The sequence below is a fragment of the Cydia pomonella genome, chromosome 8, assembly GCF_033807575.1.
Source record: "Cydia pomonella isolate Wapato2018A chromosome 8, ilCydPomo1, whole genome shotgun sequence".
NCBI classification, from domain to species: Eukaryota; Metazoa; Arthropoda; class Insecta; order Lepidoptera; family Tortricidae; genus Cydia; species Cydia pomonella.
In genome coordinates this window covers 15,896,787-15,915,515 of record NC_084710.1, presented here as the reverse complement: position 1 = coordinate 15,915,515, position 18,729 = coordinate 15,896,787, and the positions used below count along the sequence as shown (strand labels likewise).

General features: G+C 37.6%; 1 protein-coding gene across 2 annotated transcripts; it reads right to left on the bottom strand.

The window, feature by feature from the left end:
* Positions 1-18: 18 nt before the first annotated feature.
* Positions 19-14,401, bottom strand: LOC133520690 (S-adenosylmethionine synthase). Of its 2 annotated transcripts, none has more exons than XM_061855300.1 (11): positions 14,247-14,401; positions 13,524-13,870; positions 13,123-13,200; positions 12,922-13,044; positions 12,635-12,744; positions 11,324-11,467; positions 9,515-9,601; positions 5,956-6,087; positions 4,108-4,290; positions 2,215-2,348; positions 19-1,173 (listed from the first exon to the last, which is right to left on the bottom strand). In XM_061855300.1, the coding sequence occupies exons 2-11, from the start codon at positions 13,636-13,638 to the stop codon at positions 1,068-1,070; spliced, it is 1,212 nt and encodes a 403-aa protein (XP_061711284.1). In that variant the 5' UTR covers positions 13,639-13,870; positions 14,247-14,401; the 3' UTR covers positions 19-1,067. The 2 variants fall into 2 exon arrangements, with proteins under 2 accessions (XP_061711284.1, XP_061711282.1); XM_061855298.1 differs by lacking the exon at positions 12,635-12,744 and adding an exon at positions 12,036-12,148 and having other exon boundaries at positions 14,247-14,399.
* Positions 14,402-18,729: the final 4,328 nt, after the last annotated feature.

Genomic DNA, 18,729 nt, shown 5'->3' with positions numbered 1-18,729 from the left:
ATAGTAAAATAAAACACCTTTTCAAATCCCGATAATGTGCCGGGAGAACACAATTTTAATATTAGTTTAAATTCCACAATCTGATAAATCGATAGTCCACAGTAAGTCAATTAGAAACTTTTAACGGGTCGAAACAGATCAAAACGTATATAATCCACAATACTCACTAACCGACCTACGAATAGTCAAAATTCTAAATTCTAATGTCATAAAATGTACGGTTAGGATTGCGCCTAATTAAGCCTACCGGCGGAATCATCAAAACGTGGTAAATGCACAGTGCACTACTGCCCTGGGCTTGTCGGTGTGTTTTCAAAATGGCTCCTTTCCTTTCCTTTTCGGAAACACAACACAAACGTTCTGCGCGGAACGCCGCGCCAACAATAATTGGCTAAATAATAATTCATGAATAGTAGCAGGCAGTTCACTGACACTTAAATTAAATAGCTAAAACTTAATAATAAATGGCGAATACGCCACCGCGCAGAACTATATTTGCAGCAAGCAAAAGCTAACTTCGTCGGCCCTTGCTACACTGTGACGCGACCAGGGAAGTAGTCTACTCTACCGGCAATCATAGCACTTACATCATAAAGCTCACAATGAAAAACATTCGAGATTGCAAGGCAGTCTACCTTTTAAATAAGTAAAATAACATTTTAAAATGATTATGTAGGTTTCACTGGCATAATTCATCAATTAGGTACGGCATACATAAAAAATAAATCACAAATTCGTCAACCCGAAGCAAAGATTGTTATCTTAAATGGTAGAACTGCCCGGTCGAACCCCTGAACTAACTCAAATTCAGATATGACGGCACCGTGTTAAACCTACGTGTCTAATGTGTCTAATCTAATGAATACTTAATAATTACACTGAATCCAGCGAGTGTAACCTTCGCCGTTGGAACGTGGGTTCCACAGGCGAGATTAGAATCGCGCAAACATAAATCCTCTATAGAGAGACATCAGCGATACGATCTCCGCGCCCTCGCTACAAAGACACACGTAGATTAAGTGTTATATGGTGGAATATGTACAATGTTCTAGAGCTCAGGTCTGAAGTCATTCTACGACGAGCGGCTTGGGATTCTCCCACGGGAAGCCCTCTCGGCCGAAGTGCCCGTAGGTGCTGGTTTTCTGATATATCGGCGCTCTGAGGTTTAGCTCCCTGGAAACCACATAAAAAATATTAAAACATAAAATAAAACGCACATTATTAACTACGTAAAATAATTACCACATCGAGTGCGTTAGGTGGTCGGTTTAGTGGGCGGTCTCAGGTTTTTGTGACTTCTAAAGCATAGGTGCAGTCATTTAGAAACCAGCAAGTGGTTTAATTTATTATGTGTATTTGCGCTTAAGTAACGCGTATGCGGAATCTTGGTAACTGTGTAGAATGCCAAAGTAAGAGAGTACTGTATTTAAAATACATTATTTCAAACCATGCACGAAATAAAGTACCAGATAAAAAAAATCGTTTATTAAATAATTATAAGAAAAAAATAGCTAGCATGTGACGACCGGTCTGGCCTAGTGGGTCTGTCTATGAAGCCGATAGTCCCGGGTTCGAATCCCGGTAATGGCATTTATTTGAGTGATGAACACAGATTGTTCCTGACTCATGGATGTTTTCTATATAAGTATGTATTTATCATATACGTATGTATATCGTCGCCTAGTACCCATAGTTAAAGCTTTGCTTAGTGTAGGGCTAGGTTGATGTGTGTAAGATTGTCTCCAAATATTTATTTATTTATTTATTTATTTAATCTTTATTGCACAAAAGAAAACCTTATAGTACAAAAGGCGGACTTAATGCCATGAGGCATTCTCTACCAGTCAACCTTTAGGCAAAGCAGAGAGATTGTGGGCGGTGCTACTTTAACAACAACAACAACCAAATATAATACAATAACATACCATACATACACAATACATACATACATAAATATACATACTTATATTTCTTATAATATATACATAAATAACGACAAAACATATAGAGCTTACCCATACATTATGTATATTTTGACACAATTTCAATTAAATAAAGAAAACAAAAAAAAAAGAAGCTAACAAAAGTAAGTGATTTGAGCGTGACGTCACTATACCAATTTTCATAATTCCATATTGGCAAATCGTTTCACAGTTCTAAAAAAACTGATTAGACTAGTAGAAGAATACCCTATTGAAAGAAAGAACAACTCACTTGACGATTTTGCCAGGCCGCAGGTCAAAGTTCATTTGCACGATGCGAAGCAGCTCTTGCTGAGTCTTGTGCGACGTGCCGTAGTCGAACACCGTGATGGACAGCGGCTCCGCCACGCCGATGGCGTATGCCACCTGGAACGTTCAAATATGTACCTCATTATTTTAAGAAATAATCAGTCAATTCATTAATGCCGTGCGCGAAAGTTTGTCAATAGCCGAAGCTGGTAGTACCTAATTATACTTTAGAGAGATGGAACATTCTCGAAAAAATCAAATTGATTTATGATACGTGATTCGTATCAGAAAATTTCGATAGGATCTCTATTTAACATATATTTTCTTCGTATACAAACATGTCTATCTTAGATGAGATCTCAATCTTAGTATGGAGAGGTAAGTAAGAGACTACTGATACTAAGTAGGTACCAAGGAAGGATAAGTGATTAGAAAATTTCACCATTCTTCGTGTACAAATATATCTTAGATGTAATCTCAAAGTCATGACAGAAATGTTAGGTATCTCAGTTTGCATTGTATACTAACTGTATCTTTAAACTACGAAATTACGTGTCAAATAAATAGAATCACAATAAACATGCAAATTGTAATTGTAGGCATCACTGAAACTGCATATAATTACAAATTCAATTTGCATTTTTCTTGTTGTTGTTCATTTTGGTTTGAGTGCTCATATTTTAGTGCCGAAGTACGAACTTATAACTCTACGGAGAGCGTAATAGCTTGATACAGTCGCTATCAGATATATCGGAGCGCTCGAGCTACTCTCAAATATCTGAACGCCTTGACAATAGAGGCGTGTTCAGATATTTGTGAGCGGCTTGGCTGCTCCGATATACCTGATGGTGACTATACAATCTCATAAAAATATCAAATGTACCCGTGATGCGTATCAGAAAATGTACACTATTCTTCGTACACAAATAGATCTGTCTAACTTAGATATGATCTCAAAGTCATGACTGAAATGTTATCTAGGGTTTTGGTTTGTTTACCAGCTTTATCCTTAACCTACGAAATTGAATATAATTGTACCTACATTTATAATTTGAATCACTACAACTGTGTGTATAATTACGTTTTTGCATTTCTATTGTTGTTGTGTTGAGTGTTGACTATTTAATAGAAAAACGTCGGCAACACACATTGACCCTCGTAAATCAGACTGCTAAAGGTACAAGTTGGAACCCGGCAACGTGTTGCGACTGCATACTACGGGGACGCGGCGACACGACTGGTTGCTATGTATTTCTATGACATGCCACTCGAAGTCAGCGACTCGAAGCCAGCGACGCGTCGCCCGACCGCAGATCAGTATTGCTTCTCTCACTCAATCGGAACCAACTGCATATTTTTTTTTTTTTTTTCTTTATTATTATAACATCAAAATATAAAATATGTGTACCACAAAACAAAATATTCGCCAAACTGCGAGACAGTTTGTTGGCGATGAGCTCGCTCGTTATACTTATAAAAAGGTACATAATTTTGCACTGTCCTACCGTCCCGGCATGGCCAATTTTTATATGGCGCTACCGTTCTGCAGACGGGGTTGAAATTATAACACAGCGACATGTCGCCGCGTTCCAATTCGTACCTTATATCTACTAGTATGTAAAGGTACAGGTACATAAATAGGAAACATGTACCAAGTCACACTCTCACCTTATAATCGCAGTATGATACGCCCCAGGCCAAAATTATGGAGTTAAACAAACTTCGTGCCATCGGTTTTTAAAGGATGCGTTCGAGATGCCACTAAATAAGAAGAAACACGACACAAACCAACATCGTTCCATATTATTTTTGTTGGGCCTGTTCCGATAGTTTAGGGCCGGAGTCGGGGCTGCAGTGCAGAATGTACAATGCCCACCTGCACCATGCAGCGGCGGCAGAGGCCGGCGCGGACGAGCGACTTGGCGACCCAGCGCGCGGCGTAGGCGGCGGAGCGGTCCACCTTGGTGAAGTCCTTGCCCGAGAAGGCGCCGCCGCCGTGCGCGCCCCAGCCGCCGTACGTGTCCACGATGATCTTGCGCCCCGTCAGCCCCGCGTCCGACTGTAACGATAAGGGAGTTCACCGTCGTCTTCATAACACTTAGACAAAACAATTACATTTTCAGTCTTATTAACAAACATAAATGACAATGACAGGGACTACTCACTTACTTACATACGATTATAGATGGCTAGTTAGGCCGCGGTCAGGATGCAAGCGGCGAGCGGCAATTTACGGCCGTAGACGTAACAGACCTTTATGAATAACGTCCGTAGACTAAAATTACGGCGACCTTCACATTGGATGCGGATCTGCACGCCGCTCCAACGTAAGGCTGCCTTTCCACTGAGGCGGACGTGGGGAATTGACCATTAGCATTGGTTGTAATCCAGCGGAGCAGAGAAGAGATGTTAATTACTTACAACTAATTCTGGTTGATTCCTCTCATCTCCGACTTAACGGAAAGCAAAGCATAAGAATGAGACATTAAGATACGTGCATAGCTCTAATTCGATCTCCGGATCGGCGTGCGGCTCGGCACCAGTGTCATAACCACGTACATCAGAAGTCTATGTGAAACTATAATTGTGGGCGTACCGCAAATTTTGCAAAAAACTGACGAGATGCATTAACGGACAGTGGTAGTATTTACATGTATTTGACTCGTTTGGCCTCTATTACCCAAGATCAGTCGGTAAAACCCGCAACATAGCTGATATAAACTATAGTGCGTTTCTGAAAATAAGTAGGATTTATGACGCCTATAATGCGTACATAGGTATCATGGTAATTTATGAAATGGTAAATAAATTGCTTGTATGCCTACATAATATTCGTAAAAGAACTATCTACTTAGAAAAATAGTTATGCAAGTTCAGTCATAGGTTATCATAATATAGGCAGATAAGTCACATTTCAATGTTATGAAATCATACACTGAAATGTTACATCCGCGTTCAAATTTATTATCCAATCCAGAAAAAGTCAGCAAAACAAGGATTTGTGTGATTAATTTCATTACAATAAAATCCAACAATTTCGCGAATAACCTCAAGTTTTTAAGCTAGGTACCTCCCAGAAGTCCCCAGACAATAAGTTTCATACTTTCATACTTTTCTCTAGATGGCGTCCTAGTAACAGCAACACATGTATCTATTGGTAGACTTTATCACGTTGCAATTAGAATGAAAATGGTTCTTGCCCTAAACTAAAAGCAAGTGTTCTTAACCTTTACTTTAGGCCACGCCACTATTTGTGAAATAGAACATTATGTATTTTAAGGAAAATAACAAGAATTCACGACCGAGTGTGAATTGATACTCGAAGCTGATGGCGAGCCCTTAATTAACAAGAGTTCGTAATTCCTGTACCGCCCGTGGCACACACAATGTTTTTCATCACACTTGTGAGGAAAAAAAAACTTCAGCCTAATTTCGTACGTAAATTACAGTCGAAATTTTGGATTTAAAGATCGCATCGCCTACGTGTAATAATACCTTTTACGAGTAAGTGTGATGCAAAAAGGATGATGTCTCTTTAAGTCTTTACTAGTAAGGCATTTCGAGCGCACTTAAATGCTGTTAAAGATCCTTAACACCTCCCTACTGTTCTACGAAATTAGTGTTGAAGTTTACCTTTGCTTTGGTCTCTTGGGGCATCCTCCATAGCCATAAAGAAAATGCTGGACTTTTTTTTCTGTCAACTCCAACGAAAGAAAATAGTTACCTGTGGTCCTCCGATGATGAAGAGACCGCAAGGGTTGATGTGCACGACAGTTCTCTCGTCGAGGTACTGGGCAGGGATCACTTCCTTGATCACCTTCTCTCTGATTTCCTCTCGCAGCGTCTCCAGAGTAATCTGCACAATAATGTATCTTGTAAATATCGTGAATTTAGATAATAGGAGAAGTTCTTTTGTTGTTAAGGTAGATTTTTATTCACAATGTCAAAAGTGAAACAACATACGTATTTTTAGTTTTGCACCTTAAGGTGCCCGCCCGCATTAAGGTCAAACAAGTAAAAAATCAGTCATGCAACATAGAACCTTATCTACCCGCAATAAGGTCAAACAAGTAAAAAAAAAACATAATTAGACATTCATGTGTCAGTGTTGGCCGAACGGTAGTTAGAATTGACGATTAATGGTTAATAGTCAATTCTAATTACCGTTCGGCTAACACTTATGTATCCATAGCTACAAATATTACATTGTAAGTGCACCATGCCTGCTACCGTTCAAAAGAACGTAAAAAGGCATTGTATTTAAAACTACCGGACATATTTTGAATGTTTATTTGATAATTTACTGATTACTAAGTAGACACACCCATTTGAAATAACAATGGTTCTATTAGGTATGGTTACTATAAAATAATTACCTATATATAGTTTCTATTTTTCTCCGTGAGCTTCTACGGATTATCGTCTTATCTATTGTTTAAAAAACGCAAAGGCGCGTGCCACTATGAAAAAATGGTCAAGCCGCATAGGTAGCGTTTATTGAATTACTACTCTATTGAGCACGGAATAAGATTCATTATGAACTAATACAGAATTCTAACAGAATAGCTGTCTGATCTCTATTGGTGCGTCTAAGGTAGGCGACTAAACGCTCTCAAACCAGCTTAACTTGTGACACTGCGATCCGAAACAAAGATACGTATTCGAAGACCTCGCTTGCACTAGTAATGCGAGCGCACGGCTAGCTAGCGCCAAGGAAGCAATGTTATGTTTCTCGAGGAGCAGGTAAAAAACAGGGCCGGATTTTCACACAAATATATTTGGGTGGTTCATGCAGGTTACTAAAGGACAAAGGCCTTATTGTTCCCGCGGGAGTTATGGATTGAAAAAAAAAAATGCTATAACTCCCTAGTTTTTTTTTTCATTATGTCACCAATTCATACAAACCAAGTAGCGTAAATGAGTTTTAAAATATTGCCGTTAATAATTTAATATGTTTGTTTATGTTTAAAAATATTTAATTTGATTAATTTAATAGCCGTTTAAAATATTTTTACATAATTTTCAATCGAGGCTGAATGCCAAATAGGTCTTTGCCTTCGATGCCTAACCTGTCAACAAATTACAATATGGCCGGCGTATGTTTGATATGTCACCGTATTCAAGAATAATTCCGCTTAAAATTTAGTTTTTTCTTCGCAAGTGTGATGAAAAACATTGTGTGTAACTATTGCAAACTCGGGTCATTAATTCCACCACCCTCGCTTCCAAAATTTGACTTACCCCCTTCGTTGCACAATGTACTATAATTTGATTACAAATTACAAGTGTAAATGTGTCGAAGTATAGTGAAAGGTTTCACTTTGTTGCTTACCATAAGGAAGATTTGCTTGTATCTTTATACGAATAGTCTGTCAAAGCGTCCTTATGGCCAGCGACAAAGTGGGACTTTTTGTTTGGAAACGAGACAAATATTATTTTATAACACGGGTTAAATAACGTGCTCATATACGATTGATACACTTCATGCAATCTAAACGTACTCCCACGCTGTGGCACGGTTTAAAGTGATGCCTGATAAGCTAAGAAACTGACGTACCAACATGCGTTTGATTTAATACCTTATCTTTCGCGTCATAGACGTATGAATAATTATTTATCAAGCAACCCTAATCAATTTGTTATAAAGGTTTTGTTGAACTTATACACGCGCGCATTCGCGATTTAGATAGTCTCGCATGACGGCATATAATTCGCAACAAACAGGATAAGATTTTATAAAAATGATGATAAAGCTACTTTTTCGCTAGTTAGGAAATTAACGGTCATCCACTCAAAACCGATAAAAAAAGAGATCGTTCAATACACAAAAAATGATTTTAATAAGTAGATATTATAAGGGATAAGGACACCTTTTGTACGGTCACGTCTGAAAATATTGGTACGAAAAAAGTCCCAAAAATATGTATACACGATTTTATTGCCACTACCTATTAGAAAATGACTTAGTACACTTAATACTTAACCTAGACTTTTCATATTGTTTGTATCGCGACCATGTTATTATTATATACCTATCATGTTTTGGCAATAAAGTCATTTGAAGTTTAAGAATGTGACATCGCTTAAAATGATGTAAATTAAATAAACGTTTTTAAGTCTCTTCACTGTACATAAACCCAATTTTGTTGGCTCTTCTCAAAAGTTTGCTGGTTTCAATTTATCACGGACATTTTATAATGTTATCAGAAAGGTCAATAAGGCGCCGAGCTTCCGTATTACGTCCACAGAGTAGTTTTCATAATTCCAACAAGGTTTTTCAAGCTGTAAGTAATTGCTTTGATTACACAACATTTCGTCATAACTCATAACGGATCATTACATGCATGTATTTAGTGTGCAGATTATTAAAACATTATTAGTTAAGCTACGTATTATCGTATTAAATACTCTTCTCAATAATTTTAACTTGAATCGCTGAAACCTACTAAAATAGAGATCAGAATCTTCAGCTTAGTTTAATTATTTTATTTTTACGTTTTGAATGTCTAGGAGAGGTGCTAACATTTTGTTCCTTGGCCTAGGAATTTTCCCTTACGACTCGGACAAGTACAGTCAGCATAACGCAAAGAAGCTAAATGCTGTTAAGAAGACCTGACTGACTTTAGGAGGGCAGCTGGGGACCGAGCATAGAGGTACAGAGATGAAATGGGGGAGGGAGGGAGATGACCGAACAAGATGCTCTTACTGAACTTTCAGTAGGAGTAGCAGTTGTCCTGGTCAGTCTCACTTGTCCTTTCTGCCTACTTTTAAAAAGTCCTAAGTGACGTAGACGTTTTTTGTTGCCCACCGTTTTTATAATGGGTAACAATAAAAAATAAAATAAAAAAAGAATTTATTTATTTAACAATGAACCCGACCAAATTACGTAAATTTTTTTTGGTATGTTGTCAGGAATGTTAGAACGTGTTTTTAATTTTGTCGCATTGCGTATGTTCTGTCCCTTACGGGCGCACGCGGTATAGCACATTATATCAGTGTTGGCCGAATGTTAATTAGAATTTACCATATTGAATATTAACCATACAAATTGAACTGCAAACTGTAACAGTCCGTTATGGTTTACGGTTCAATTTGTATTCATTATGGTCGTTTCTAATTAACGTTTGGCCAACACTGATCTATACGATCCTACCATCCATGGGACCGAGGAACGTGGCGGGAGTTCGTTTTTTTTATTTCATTAAGCCTCGTGCAGGCTCTACCACTAAGTGTTGCTGTAAGTGTATTTCTGTGTTTTGGTATGGGTTAAGGAAGATGGTTACCTTTTCAGAGTGCTGCAGAGAAACGACGACGGTGTGGACCCTCTGTGGCACCGTCGCGCCGCCCGCGAAGATGTACTCGCAGGTCACCTGCAAATTACTCTTATGTAAAATCGTGTTTGAAACAAGGACACTTACGATTGTAATCAGACAATAATGAACTTAATTGCCATATGACCCGGGATATTATTAGTATATTACCCAATGCCAATGAATACCGAGATAAAACATTTTTTATGTAAACAATGTACAGATAATATTAAAGGAGGGCGAAACGGCGAATAATCCGCAATAATTTGATTGGCAGATGCTTTTTACACATTCGATTTTATACCTTAACTTTATCTGAATAAAGTGGATATTAAAAACAAACAACACAATAGTATAATGCTTATAATAATACATGTATTAAAACCATCTCTCTAACACCATAGGTAACTAAGGAATATAATAGATAGTGATATAGAGCTAAGGTACATTGCTAATTAGAACTACCTATGAAGAGTAAAGCAATACAAATGGACCCGGGTACGTCCTTAAACTACGTCCAAAAGAGAGGTATGGGCATTGTGAATGTCATCTCGCTTTGTGTGGTAGGGCACAGCCAGTGGATGTCATTCCAGATCTAGAGCAGAGCCCAACTGGAGAAGTACCTCCACCTTACAGAAAACAGCAGCCAAATAACACTAGACCCTACTCATAGTGCTGTGTTCCTGCCGGTGAGTAAGGTTGCCAGAGCTCAACTAGGGGGGGCGGGTTTAGGGTCGGCAACGCGCATGTAACTCCTCTGGAATTGCAGGCGTACATAGGCTACGGAGACTGCTTACTATCAGGCGGGCCGTATGCTTGTTTGCCACCGACGTAGTATAAAAAAAAAAAAAAAATGATAATTGTGAAACCAATTTTATCGCTAAATTACGTCAAATGGCGTCTCGTCTCGTTCTTCCAGACTCGTCTCTAAAGGTTAACTAACCGTCAATTAATGTTATACCAACAAATGGAGTAAAATTGAAACATGGCGTGTGTTCTTGTGTCTTGTTCCACACATTAATTTGATCAACTCAAATGCTGGCAGACGGTGTCAATTTTATCACTTGTGAACGTTATTGTTGAGACATAGTACCCATGAACGATATTGCCGACGTGTTTTGACATATGATCCCCTGGCAACAAGATCTCTTTAATATTCCCTTTGGAGAACATGCTCTAGTTGATAACGAATAATAATTTATACACGTACGATATTTTTAAACATGAATTACTTTAGCTAGGTATATTTTTGGTGTAGACTGACCTCTTTCATCGTTTTATTGACTTTAATGGATTTGGGTCAAAAGACAAGTTTTGATAAAAACTGTTTAAATTTAAATAACAACTTTTTATGCGATCTACTGTCATTACCATTATTGCATTTCTTATCTAACATTAATCTCATTTTATTACTTTTTCCAATGTTGGTGAAGCATAAAATGATTACATATTTGGTTATATTATGTGACTGCGGCCGGTAAAACGTCACACTTTGTCGCTTGCCATAAGGACGACATTTGCTTGTATAATGTATATGAATAACCTGTCAAGGCGTCCTCATGGCAAGACACAGCGAGAAGTTTTGCCGGCCGCAGTCACATATGATTAAATAATATTTAACAAAAATATTTTAGCTCTCGGGAAGAAATAAATCTAAGCATAAGTAAAAAATTAGTCAAAATGCCCACCCATCACAATGGAATGATCCGTAATCATGGAGATATTTAAAGTTCAAAATTTCCCATATAATTTCAACTCAAACAAGAATATATAAAATGTTACCTGAGTTTTGGAATCGGGGCGAGCCCACCAGAATTCTCCATTTCGCCTCAAGTCTGCAATCTTCTGGTTTAGTCTGTGCGCGAGGACTACTGTCAGTGGCATGCATTCTTCTGTCTCATCTGTGGCATAGCCAAACATTAGGCCCTAGAGAATAAAATACATAGTTAAAATTTGGTTTTTAATGTGTAATACAACTGTAGTTGTTTGATTTATTTTTTATATTATATCAAATTTGTACAATCGAAAATGAATAACTTTTATCACAATAAAACAGATGCTAGAACATGTTAGGGTAATTATTACTATTGATTTATCAAAAATTAAAACAACATAAAACCAATATTATTAAAAAAAAGTTTTTAGTACTTTAACAACATGCGAAACTTTTTTATTAATTTTTTCCATTCAAAATTTGTATTTCACCCAGAATTTACTAAGTTGGATGACATAATGAAGGTTCAATCGCAATCATAATTATGGTATTAACTGTTATTACCTGGTACTAATCAACATGGTATTAATCATAAAGTAACTATGGAAATAACTGAAAAGAGTGGTCATAATGTTGTATAACTGTCACACTTGCCAAGCCCAAGCAACAGCAAGAAAGTTGCATGACATTTATGATGACACTGTAGATTTTAACTTGTAATGAGATGAAAAGTGTAAGATCATGAAAATGAGACCAGGTAAAATGGAGAGGGACAGTTACCTGATCACCAGCTCCTACTTCTTCATCATTTCTGTTCTCATGCACTCCGGCAGCAATGTTCGGAGACTGCTGGTCTAGCGCCAACATGACGCTGCATGTCTTGTAATCAAACCCTGGTCCCAACATGCCCATTAGTATAATATTTATGATGTTTATTATACAACACTTGGCTTAATTGTTTTGATTTAACCTTCTGAATGTAAGATTCCCAAGTATGATGAAATAAGTGAATATGCCAATATACATCTCATCTTTCTGATGACATTATCCAAATTATGAGCCAAGATGGTAAGTAGGTACGGTTTCAATGAAATTTTCTAATAGTGGACAGGTTATAATTATTGTAGCATTTTTTAATGTAGAATTATGAAATGTGTAATGTTCAGGCAAAAAATTGCCACTTTATTGGTTGTCAAGAAATTGTTTCTGAAATTGAATGCAATAACATAGACCTATTGACAACCAACACTGTGATATGTTTTGCATGAACCCTCACAAATGTTTTGGCATGCCCTTAATACTAGCCAATATCTGGTAGTCCAGCGTTCTGTTTGAAACCCATAATTCTTTCGTGCAACAGGCTCTAGTAGAATTTATACCTGATCTCCTGCCCCAAGATCAACTTCTTCTCTATCTTCAAATGCTTTTGCAATATTTGGACTTTGTTCCTCAATAGCCAGTAATAAGTTTAGTGTACGCCAATCAAAACCTATTGTGCAGGAAATCATAATTCAGGTTTCAAATATAAACATACATTTTTTAATGACATTCTTGATTTTACTGAACAGTTAGTCGTTTTGTTCAGTATCTGGCATGTTGCCAGCCCTACAAGTCTGCTTATCACTATAATGACAATTTTTCAAGGATAATGAAGATTTATGCTTACCTTTAGATGAGTCATCATATCCAATGTGCTTGACTGTTTCTCTGACTACCTTCTGATAGTCTACATTGGCTTTAGAGGTGATTTCGCCGCACAGCAAGACCATCCCAGTTTTTGTCACAGTTTCTGTTAAATGTAGCACTTGTTAGTAAACATTCACAGTACTTCAAACAAACACGTCGCAAAAATCGATAATGCACTCACCGCATGCTACCTTTGCGTCCGGATCTTGTCTTAAATGCGCGTCAAGAATCGCGTCACTTATTTGATCGCACATTTTATCTGGAACGAAACAATAACATTTGTAAAATCCTTGCTGTTATAGTTAGCCCACAAATTTATAGTCTATTTCATCATTGTTTGGCTCGGACCACGTGTTGCGACTATTTTGACAAATGTAATTGTCTGCCGCCCATGATGTAACATTGTAATCGACAGGAACCGTGGAACCCAATAGCAGTCTCAAAGTGGCTGAATTGTATTTAGCATGTTTCTAGTCAACACAGCAATGATATATTGTAAATTATCTGCGCACATGCCTAGGGCGGCCATCTTTCGAGTAACATGATTCCTGCAGCATTTGATATTGGAGATTTGAAACTAACCTGGATGACCCTCACCAACCGATTCGGAGGTGAAAAGAAACACTGATCCATCTTCCATATCATAACTGTGTCCGTTAGTTTTAGTGTATCCATTCATTTTTGAAGTTTCCGGCATTCTGAATAAGAGTTAGCTCACAAAATAACCCGACTAAAACCCCCTGAATTAACACTGTGGAAAAGAGGTCCGGCGCGAGTTCGCGCTGATATTTATAAGGTCGGAGCGGCGCGACAGAGACGCAAATAATGACCAATGAGAAGCGATGACGCGCTTAATACAGCTGACAAATTCAAGCGTTGTTATTGGCTAAAATGGTTTGTTTTGACTTTTCTAAAATGTTTTCCTAGTCCTGTAAGAAAAAAAAACAATAAATCATAAATCTAAAGAGTAAAAAAGCTAATAGGGCAAATATTGTTAAAATTTTTATTATTTAGAAATATTATTTTCCTTCTGTTTTTCTTTTTAATTCTAAGCTCTTTTCATTTGTAAAAACACCACAGATTATCTTGTCGTTATCTGTATTCATGAATAAGGGCGGTATTTTTACTATTTTTAAACAAAAAATCAGGATTAACAGGAAAAATCTGTTCAATACTTAAATTTGAATTTGAAGAGGACTATAAAATAATTTAGTATTTTGTACCGTACGTTGATTTCAAACTATCAAACAGTTTATACAAATATGACAATAGTCTAAAATTTTCAAAAACTTCTTTGAATCTTACCTTATTATTTATTTAAAAGGTTGTATCACTTGTGCTATAAAGAAATAAAATGTTGACAATAATTCAAAAACATTCACTAATAATTATGTTCACCACAGTTCAACACAGAAAATAAATTATTTTATACCGACCGCAGAGAAACCGTACGCGTTGCGGTGACAAACTTCAACTGAAACTGTTTCAATTGCATCAATTCCTTTAAATAGGTCTCCTATAATACCTATCGGACTTTTAGATAACATCGTGCATATTTTGTTAAGATATTAAGCAGAGGCCAAGATCTAGTTCAACGCTTAACTAAAGGTTAGCCTAGCCTAGAACTTAAATAAAAAAATAAAGTTTAAATATAGCCGGTCAAACCACTTTGTCCGTAGATAATGGCGAGAAATTAAAATTTTCTATGGAACGATAACCCTTCGAGCCTGCATTTTTTAATTTGCCGCTTTTTTCTACTGATGGAAATGGCTTGATGGACTATAAAATATCATTTGTAAAATTAATGCCATGATTTAGAAATGCATTAATGCAAAATCTAAAATATATCTGATACTGATTCCTTCCTCACTGTTCCCATTTTTTTTATAGACATAGACAATTGTATTTTCAAAGTACCTAAGTATTACTTACCTATGTATCCGCGGCATTTTTTCGGGAATAGTATATATACTTACTTTAGTCTTTGAGTTCGAATCAAAAGCCTTTCGTGTTTATTGTTACATTTTACATGAGATAATTGAAAGTTTGCACGGAGCCCTCGGTGCGCGAGTTAAACGGACTCGCACTTGACCGGTTTTTTTTATTATCTGGGGCACTGGAGGCCTACCGGAAAAATCGAAGTTCGTCAATTGCGGGCATTTTTCTCTGTTACTCTAATTACGTCTTAGTGAGAGTAAAAGAGAAAGATCCCCGCAAATTGCGAATTTTGATTTTCCCGGTAGGCCCTCTGACGTCGACGTCACGGTCGTCGAAAGTACAGCTTTGGGCAGTCCGAGGGCTGTTTCCCAAAGAGTAAAGTAAGTATATGTATAGGTAAAGAGAGCCCTCTCGAAAGATTTTAAGGAAAATAATTTCGATGTCTGATTCTTTCCGGTGCATGCGACACTAAACTCAAAATACACCACTCCTCAATTACTACCAATATTATAAAAAAAACTATTCTCATAACGAATGAAACTCAAATGAACTTGTTAACAAAATGAACCGTTCTCGATTTGCACTTTCCTCAATATGGGCCAATTCCAAATAGACTGACGGTCATAAAAAACCGGTAGGTACACAAAAGGCTCTTTTCCCAAAATGTCCTTTTTAAATTCGAGAAAGTATCAGAAAACCTGATTTTCATAATGATTGATTCAAAAAACGTCATGTTCCCAAAATACACCAAATTCACGATTGTCATACTTTATACGGGTACGTTGCTTTTTAGGGTTCAATATGAAATATGTATACATACTAATATATTTATTACAAGTTGCTGCGAAATAGTATCGATAAATTGAGTGAAATCTAAAAAAAAAATGTTACGGGGCTCTTTAATTCGTATCAAACTCACGGCACTTATGTTTAGGAAAGAGAATTTTCAGCGAAAACTATTTTTGTTGAAAGTACTTGTAATGCACTATTCCCTTGATTTTTCATATTTTTGGTAAGCTCGGTATAGGACTAAACAGGTAGAAGTATACAGGAACAAATACCTAGGGAATCCGTGCACACTAGGAGAGGCAATTAGCAACCTGAAAACTATGCTAGGCTTCGTGGAGGAGCTGGGGTGGTTAGAGTAGCGCTACCTCGTTTCACGCAAAATAGGCACAATGGTTGTCGATTTGCGGAAAATGCCCAGAAGCACTAACTAACTAACTACCTGCATAGACACACTTGCGCCGTCGCACCTCCAACGGACTAATGTAAAAGCGGGCACAGCGGCGGAAAGCGCCGAAATTTTGAAACGTTATAAATATATAGTAGCGGAAAATAATCTATCATAATTGTGTTTTTTTAAGTATTTTTTTATGAGAACGACTAAGGCTGCCTAAACGATTATCATGTGAAAGTCCTTTAAATGGAGAATAAAATCATATACTACATTTGTATGACACCATATAAGAAACTCGTTTTGTATGAGTTTATTAAAAAGTGCATAAAATAACTAATACTCGAAATATAGGTAAAAGTGGTTTATTATTATTAATAAACAACTTTTACCTATATTTCGAGTATTACAACAAAAATTACAGATTCTGCACTGAAAATCAAAATATTAGTTTAGTACTTGGTACTGAAACCCTTTGTACAAGAACAGCTTGGCATCTTCGGGGCAGTGATGCAATCAACTTCGCGAGGAAAGAACTTGGAATGCGTTCCCACTCTTCCTTTAATTGTTCAAATCTTTCGTTGACATTTCTTGCACTCATACGACGACCTAATTCCTTCCATAGGTTTTCTATAGGATTCAAGTCCGGAGCTAAAGAGCTGGGCCATTCCAAAACCCTCACTCTACGTTTTTTGAACCATTGTTTAACAAGATTAGACAAATGTTTCGGGTCATTATCTTGCTGAAACATAAACGCTCTGCCGATATTTTGGCGTGCCCAGGGAAGAAACACATCTTGTAATATTCCTTCATAAACTTCCTTCGTCATAATACCGTTTATTCGATGTAAAGGACCAACTCCACTTGCACTGAAACAGCCCCACACCATAAAGGAGCCGCCGCCGTGTTTGACTGTAGGGAGCTGATACTTGGGGTCATAGCGAGCATTGTCGGGACGTTGTACGTAGGTAATGCCATCTGTTCCGAACAGTAAAAACTTAGATTCATCGCTCCAGATTACCTTTTCCCACATTTCCGCAGTCCAAGAAAGATGTTCTTTCGCATATTTTTTTCTAGCTGCTCGTTTTTTCTTAGAAATCAGTGGTTTCTTTGCAGGACGACGAGCAAGAATTCTACCATCCACCAGGCGATTTCTTACAGTACGTACGAACACACAAACTGAATTTCCCGCATAATGTCCGTCGCCGTGAGTCGTGGATTGCGTCTTGCTATTTGCAAAATGTTACGGTCTACCAAACTTGATGTGCAGCGTCAGCGACCAGGTCTGTTGGGCCTTTTGACACCTCCGTGAGCTTTTTCCCGTTTCAAAACCTTCGATATAGTAGTCTGATGAACTTGAAATTGCTTAGCCAGCGTCGATTGTGTGAAGCCATTTCTATAGCCATTTATAATTGCTTCTTGTATAGCTACTGTAAAGTTTTTATTTCTACAAGGTCTCCCCATGACGGAACTGATATTTCCTTCAAATATGATTATGAATTAGTACGATATTCCGTTTTTTATCGACTTAAATACTACTAGTGACGGACGCTAAATTCCAGAAAAATGAATTCAAATTGAATTTCGAAATATGTACCGGCCTGTTAGCGTATAGGTAATTGGTTGAGAATAAATCAATATAACCTTTTTTGATTTGTTATCAACAAATTCAGTTCTTGGTTTCATCTAATTTGAAATATTTTACAGAAAAATCACAATATGATAGATTTTTTTCCGCTACTGTAAGAGCCTCGGTAGAGAGTACTATTTTGTACCATTTGGCACTGAAACTTTAATTCCATTGGGTCTCAGCCCGCATAAGTTTTTTGCAGAAATCGCGAAACGTCTGGTTGACGTAACGTAACTGGTGACCGAAGAGCCGGCGGTTTCCTCGTACAACGTATCTGATATATTTTAGATTTAAGCTAGTTATATTAATCCTCTGTATATGTATATATATATCCAGCATGTCCATAGTTATTATAAAAAAAAAACTTAACTAATTTATTCATACTTAGGTACTTTTTAATCATGAGTAATTTGTCCTTCATTATAAGGAGTTATAAAATAGTGTGGACAACAATCACAAATCTACGATAGTATCTATCGACTATGGGTTTGCTTCATCATTGTGAGATAATCTTTGAACTTCTCGAGAATTCGCCACAGTGGTGACTTGTGACACGTATGATTGGATCCTCCCTTAACTAACTTCTCAAGATGACGCAATCATTTGCGCGTCTTGAATCGTCGTCTTGTTTTACATTTCGTTATCATATAAAAGATTAGAACTTACAATACAATACAAATCCTCTTTATTGCACAACCTCTGAAAATATGTACATTGAAACACATATAATACATGAAGATAGAGGTACTTGTAGTTTAGTGAGGGTAGCCATTACCGGAGAGGGAGCGTGAGGCTGATCCGGATGCGCTGCCTCTGCGATGCAGGCGGCGGGGTCGAAGGCGAAGAGCGTATGTTCGCCTCGATCCCTAATGGGGCCAGCGAGTACGGGACCCGCATTGCACGGCTCCACATACGTCGGTCGCCAAGGGGGATCAAGCGTTTCTGATCCCCCTCCATCGTGCGGGTGTCCTGGCGCCTTGCCAGGGCTGCCGGGGGGCGGTATTGTGGAGTGTACTCGATCCCATAGCGGACTCATATACGGC